The 6,826-nt window shown below is 37.4% G+C and overlaps 1 protein-coding gene and 1 pseudogene across 2 annotated transcripts; both read left to right on the top strand.

The window, feature by feature from the left end:
* Positions 1–695: 695 nt before the first annotated feature.
* Positions 696–2,531, top strand: LOC309489398 (fish-egg lectin-like; annotated as a pseudogene). Its single transcript, XR_014211729.1, has 5 exons — positions 696–755; positions 901–1,128; positions 1,311–1,522; positions 1,742–1,869; positions 1,984–2,531. The product of XR_014211729.1 is annotated as a fish-egg lectin-like (transcript).
* A 1,305-nt stretch (positions 2,532–3,836) lies between these two features.
* Positions 3,837–6,588, top strand: nfkbil1 (nuclear factor of kappa light polypeptide gene enhancer in B-cells inhibitor-like 1). Its single transcript, XM_082158592.1, has 4 exons — positions 3,837–4,252; positions 4,331–4,443; positions 4,580–4,688; positions 5,906–6,588. Exons 1-4 carry the CDS (start codon positions 3,979–3,981, stop codon positions 6,493–6,495), a joined length of 1,086 nt encoding a protein of 361 aa, XP_082014718.1. The 5' UTR covers positions 3,837–3,978; the 3' UTR covers positions 6,496–6,588.
* The last annotated feature ends 238 nt before the right edge of the window (positions 6,589–6,826 follow it).

A 6,826-nucleotide genomic window follows, 5' to 3' on the forward strand; every position in this document is an offset into this window, starting at 1 on the left:
CATCTCTTGTTACTATAGCCTATTTCTTAATATGCCAAATATGGTGAGAATTTACGCACTGTGATTGGACGTCCAGGACATCCTTGATGTTATTGCCTGATCGTGTGTGTATAAAAATGACCCATCTTCCTTAATAAAGTTGAGAATGTTATGGTATTACACTGGCTCTGTGTCTGCTTGATCATTCTCCAGAGATATCTTGCGCTGCTGCTGCCATACATCACAGGGGTTGTTGAGGTTTTCAATTGATGACTGATAGCATTGAGGCTTCAGATAGTCTACCTAAAAAATTATCTAACAGATCAGAAGGTATGGAGAATCTGGTGTAGCAGTGACAGTCCACACGTACTGCTGTCAGTATATCGTATATCGTGTAACGTTATGTCCATGTTTAATCCGCTGAAAGGTATGGAAGCTTTTTTCCGCCATGCAGGTAATTAAAAACTAAACAAGGTAATTGCGAGTTTATATCTCAGTTCAGAGAGGGAAAAAAGGTCAAAATTGTGGGATATGAACTCGCAATTCTGACTCACCCCATGGCGGAAATGAGCGTCCGAAAGGACTACTGATCAAATAGGGTATATGTTTATTGGTTTTGATATTGATCATGTTTTATCCTTGCTTATGGTCTGTTGAATTTACTTCTAAGTGATTGCTGCTTATGAACAGGTCCAAGCAACAAACTGTGTTGTGGAGCAATGAAGGTTTATCAGACATCCTGCTACTCTTCAGCTGCCAGTTCCTTCACACTCTGGGTAAGCTACTAATGTGATTAAGGAAATTAAATGTATAGGCTATATATAATAGGCATATCCTTTTTTTCCCCAATTTATGTTTTTTGAAAATCATACTAAAAGTATCTATATTTGCAATCTCTTATTTTGCACCGTGTGTTTGCAGCTTTAAACTGTAAAGTGATAAGTGGCTCCCTGAAGCAGATAGACGCTGGGTCTGGTTCAGTGGTTGGAGTGAACGATCAAAATCAAGTGTTTGTCCTAAATAATAATGTCTTCACAAAGATTGGCATTTCTCTAAAGCACTTCAGTGTTGGTCCTGCTGGTCAGCTCGGGGTGAAAGCGACAAACAGGATCTTGAAGTTGCTGGGTGGCAGCTTCGTGCAGATTGGAGGTAAGAGACTGACTTTGTAGAGCGTAAAATTACAGAAATCTCAAGATATGTTTAATCTGTTATTAATGTTTGTGATTTTAGTTTGGAGTCATTGTTTTAAAACCACAGTCCCAATAACCTTATTGTTATTCTTCCAGTTAAACTGACTAATCTTTCATCAAACCTGTTGATTGTACTGTTAGGCTTTCTCAAACAGGTGGATGCTGGAGGTGATCAGATCATTGCAGGTGTCAATATGAATGATGACATATTCTGCTTAAATATGGATGCTAACAACAAATGGACACCAAAAACTATTCCTTGGGTTCATATTAATGGGAAGCTGAAGTATTTCAGCTGTGGCCCGTACAACTGTTGGGGAGTGAACAGCGCTGACAAAATCTACATCTTGAAGGTAATGTCACAATGTTAAATACAAGGGCTTGAGTTCAAGTTCAAATAAACCAGGTTCTTAAAAGTAAAAACCAGTGTGAATAAAGTAGACTTCATGCTAAAGATTTTTTTTCTGACATAACTAAAGAAATAAAGAAACGGGTGTGGAAGCAGCGAACGCAGTTATTTCATGTAACTTTATTATGGTTGACTGGTTTGTGTTTCTTTGGGTCTCGTGCAGGGTATGTCTAGTAATGCCTGTTCCGGGTCCGGCAAATTTGTGAATATTCCTGGATTTCTGTCCATGATTGAAGTAGCAACTGATGGCAGTGTCTTTGGTGTCAACTCTCAAGGGTCCTTATTCCAAAGGTGAATTGAACCTTCATCATATTCAATGTGGCATTAACAAAAGTGATGAACTTCAAGAATGATCTTCTGACGTAAATGAAACGCTGCTCAGGAAACCATTTTCGTCTGTTGCAGAACTGGCGTCACTCGATCCAACCCCGCTGGCACAGACTGGATCTCGATGGTTGTCTGTCCTAATGGCCACAAGCATGTGAGCTTTGACCTGGGATTTCTGTGGGTCGTCTGTGTTGACGGCTCCATCCGTAGATGTACTTTATCGTCTATCAGCAACAGAAGAACTCAACTTGTTAATGTTTTCAAAATAGAATCTAAACGCTTTCTATTTGTACTGTCAACTGTACTTTCTCTTCTCCGGTCTGCTGTTGAATCAATAAAGAATTAATTATAGCATTCATTTTATCGATAGTTATTTGGTTTAGTGGTTCACAAAGTGAAGAGCGGGATATGTGCAGCTCTACCGTGGAAATTCACACCATTTAAAATTAAAATATCATTCAAGTTGTTTTATTTCTTAGGCCTGAGAATTAATATGTTTATGCATCTTTTAAAATGTATCAGAAATGTAAAGCCGTGTAGGGAGGTGGTGTAGATACACCTAATATCAGAGGTGTAAAATACGTAGATAATTTATCTTGATTACTGTAGATTTTGGGGGATTTGAACTTCACTCAAGAACAATTTAAACTGACTACTTGAACTTTTACTTGAAGAAAAAAACAGTACTTTTTACTTGAAAAGTACTAATACATTTTTGAATTTTTTTCTTCCATGTTATGCACTTTAAATATGGTAAACAGAAGCTCAAATGTGTGCGCTTGACGTGCGAGAACCAATTATCATTATTTTTGCACATCAAGCAAACATGTTTTAGCTTCAGTTATAATTTTTATCGGGGAAATATCTGGCTTCAGAGGTTCGCCATCAAATCTGAGGAAGCCTATTGAGGAAGCCAAGTTTGATATAGCTGTTAGCTGTCCATGTAGTATATTGGCTGAATGCTCAAGATTGAGTGCAAAGTAAATCATTGATGAGAATTTAAATTCAATTCATATTTGATATATATGACTTTACTTTTTCAGATGAACACAAAGATTTTTAGTCTTTTAGATTTTAGGAAAAAAACATAGGACCCCTTTAAGTAGCCTACAATTTAAAGTTGTACCCTTTATTTATTTATTTATTTATTTTACTTTTACTCAAGCGTGTTTTTGGCCAGATACTTGAGTACAATTTTCACTGAGTATCAGTACTTTCACTTAAGTATTATTTTTACTTGAATAACTTTTCACACTACTGGTTAATACGGTTAATACATATGTTTAACACCCAATGCTGTTAGATCCAGCAGACAGGTGATGAATGTTTGCTCCAGTTCAGCTGATCTGTCAAGATCATGTCAAAACCAGTTCAAGTTTGGTCTGATATCCAAACAAGTAATGAACCTATTGGAAAATTAATTTGAGCTAATATCCCTGATCCCGACCATTTAGCAGTGAAATATACAGGTGAAACTCGAAAATTTTTAATATTGTGCAAAAGTTCATTTATTTCATTAATTCAACTTAAAAGGTGAAACTAATATATTATATAGACTCATGCAAAGTGAGATATTTCAAGCCTTTATTTGTTATAATTTTGATGATTATGGCTTACAGTTTATGAAAACCCCATATTCAAAATTAGAATATTACATGATATCAATAATAATAAAAAAGGATTTTAAATACAGAAATATCGGCCCTCTGAAAAGTATAATCATGCATATGTACTCATTACTTGGTTTGGGCCCCTTTTGCATGAATTACTGCCTCAATGCATGGATGCTATCAGCAAAATATTCTAGTTTTTCGAGTTTCATCTGTATACTGAGGTTTGTTGTGAAACAGCGACACCTGCTGGTCAACATGCAAACCTTCGTGTCAAACACGGAACTATTGGAACTGTTGGGTTCCTCCGGAATGATTTCGCAGACGTACTGCAGTGGTGTCGTGTAACGTTTGTTGATGTCCGTAATAAGACAGGACTTCTCATTATCAAATGTGGTATTACATATATACATAGTTCATAGTGATAATTTTATCCAGATTTTAATATCTGCATGTAGTCTCGATGTTGAAAAGAAAGCAGAGAAGAGTTTTGCGCTATGTGGAAGAGGGGAGTTTGATGAAGTTAAAGTCATTCCTTCGTAAACACAAAGATCTGGAGCTGAACTTCACCCAGGGGAAGAAGCACAGAGGTCCTTTACACATTGTCTGTTCTCACGGGGATGATGCAATTCTCAGACTGCTGCTTAAACATGGAGCAGATCCCCTGCAAACCGACCGGAATGGAGAAACACCGCTACATCTGGCCGCAAAAAGAGCCCTCAAACATGGCAAAAGAGGTATGAGACTGTGCTCTGTAATATCAAGAAACTCTTTTTCTTATCTGTGTTTAATGCTGTTCACATTATCAATCGCAGCTTATGATGACCTGGTGGTGCCATTACGAAAAAACTGCCCAGAAGCCATGGATACTCCCAATAAAGCAGGAGTGACTCCTCAGGACCTGCTCCAGTGGATGAAGCCCGAGCAGGTGCTGTGAAAATATAGACTCTCTAAACTAATGAACGAATGGTTTAGTAATATTTAGAATAGATTGTGCTGTCATGTTGAGTTATGCATCTTCATGCAAGTGCATAATATGTTCCATATTCATTTAATTGAAACAGGAGAATGTCAAAAATGAATCCTCAAATGTTGATCCAGAGCAACAATGGAGAGAGAAGCTGTTAGGCGAATGCCAGGAAGAGTTTTTTGAGACATATGGACAGTATGACGGTAAGCTGTTTGTTCTTGTACATCCTGCACTAATACATTATATTTTTTGAAGTGGCTGGTTATCCTACATAAGTTATTTATAAAGTAATACATAGATGTGTCTCTTAAAGAAAATAAAAAGTATTTTACACATTTATTTTGAGACATGAGTCAATTCATGTTGGTTGAAAATGGTTTTGAAATTATTATTTATTTATTTATTTTAAAGAAAATTTTCAATGAAATGACTAAAAATGTACCGGTAATTTGGTATTACCATCAATCTATAAAATAATAACACATTCTCCTTATAACTTCAATACATGTATAATTGTTAGTGTACACATCGCAATCGTTAGATACAATACATTAGATTTAGGATATAATAAAAGTATTTAGAAAAGTGCTATTAAACAAATAATATAATTTATTATTATTACTAATTCATAAATATTTCTGCGGAGCCGCACAGCTTGACCCTTTGCAGCCTCTGCTGAAATGATCTGATCTGAACTTATTGATCTTGACACACAGTCATGAAGGTCTACAGGTGTTTTCTCTATGACATCATTTCCTATTTTTAGACAGTTTGTGTGCACCACATGACTTTCATTTTGTGGACATATTTTAAAAATATTAATAAGCAGTTGTTTTTTCTAAGAAATGGTTCTTAACAGTTATGGCAAACTACTTAACATTTTCTTGTTAATAATTTTATTCTAATAGTGAGACTTTTTTTTCTTCATTATGCCTCTTCACTTTGATATTTTTAACTTTACGTTTATTTTTAATAACCCCCCCCCCCCCCCCCCCCCCCCCCCCAAAATACAAATCAATACATGAATGCATTGCATATTTAATGTACTTTTTGAATAAAATTAGTAATCATGTTAATTAATAAATATTTGTTAATTACTTTAATTTAATAAAAAAAATTGCAACATCAATTGATTCTCATATGCTAGATGTAAAGTTATGGATTCTTTGAACTGTGTTTATGAACACTATGATATAGTGGTTTCCCATTTGCATAACAGTGACTGTAATATTTGAGATTTTGGAATATGGTAATTGGGCTCCTTTTGATTGACCATTAGGCTAGTTTTGTTACGCAAACCTGGCAATTCTGCCTTACAGTAAGTAGTCTCATGTACATAAAGTGAGCAATATGAATCAGACAGTCAGTGAACGGATTGGGATGATGAAATATTGTATGAATATCTCCCTGTTCCCTCCAGGTGATTTCTTATGGGATGACAAAGAGGATGAAGACTTCGGGGGCTGGGCGGATCGGATCAGGCGAGAGTATTTTACTAAGCAACGGGCCAGAGAACAGAGAGAAGCGGCTTCCGTAGGACACAAGAGCAAGAGGTCAAAGGGGCGTAAGGAGACGGAGGAAGATGAGAAGAGCCGTAAGGATCTGCAAGCCCGTCTGGAGCGCGAGCACGAGGAGTACCTGCAGCGGGCCGCTCGCAAAGAGGAGGAGACGCGGCAGGGGAGGAAGAGGCGCTATGAGGAGCGCTGTGCCGCCACGTTCAACAGCTCCTCCAGCAAGGCACCCGAGGGACTGCTGGGATATGAGGACATCCCGTGGCCTGCTCCTCGCGGGTCGCTGGAGGACATGGTGGGCGTTATGTTGCACGGTGCTGACCGGTCCGATTTATCCACTTTCCGGAAGGTGCTCCGTCGGCAGCAGGCCCTCTGGCACCCGGATAAGTTTTTCCAGCGCTGTGGAAGCCGTCTGGTGGACTCTGATAGGAAAAAGATCCTGGACACAGTCACTGGCCTCTCACAGGAGCTCAACAGACTCGCACAAAACCTCAGATGACGTCGATTCGCTGCTTCCAATCAGTTTCATTTTCGAGCATGCATGTGATTAAGACACCTTTTGAACCAATGACAAATAAATTCAGTTCTGTAATAGTTGCTTTATTGAAGTAAGGGTGGCTGAGCGAGGAGGGATGTTTTCTACTGTAATTCATTACTTGAAAAATAATATTGCAAACAGATATTGTGAGAATATCATGCAAGATCGGTAAACTAAACTCATGGTTTAAAATCTCACAAAAAAATCTTGAAATTTCAATATTAAACCTATCATTTTCAGATTTTTTTTTTTTTTTTTATAGAAGCAAATACAATGGAATTTTTTTTAATAT

The sequence above is a fragment of the Leuciscus leuciscus genome, assembly GCF_965113295.1.
Source record: "Leuciscus leuciscus genome assembly, chromosome: 24".
In the NCBI taxonomy this organism is placed as follows: Eukaryota; Metazoa; Chordata; class Actinopteri; order Cypriniformes; family Leuciscidae; genus Leuciscus; species Leuciscus leuciscus.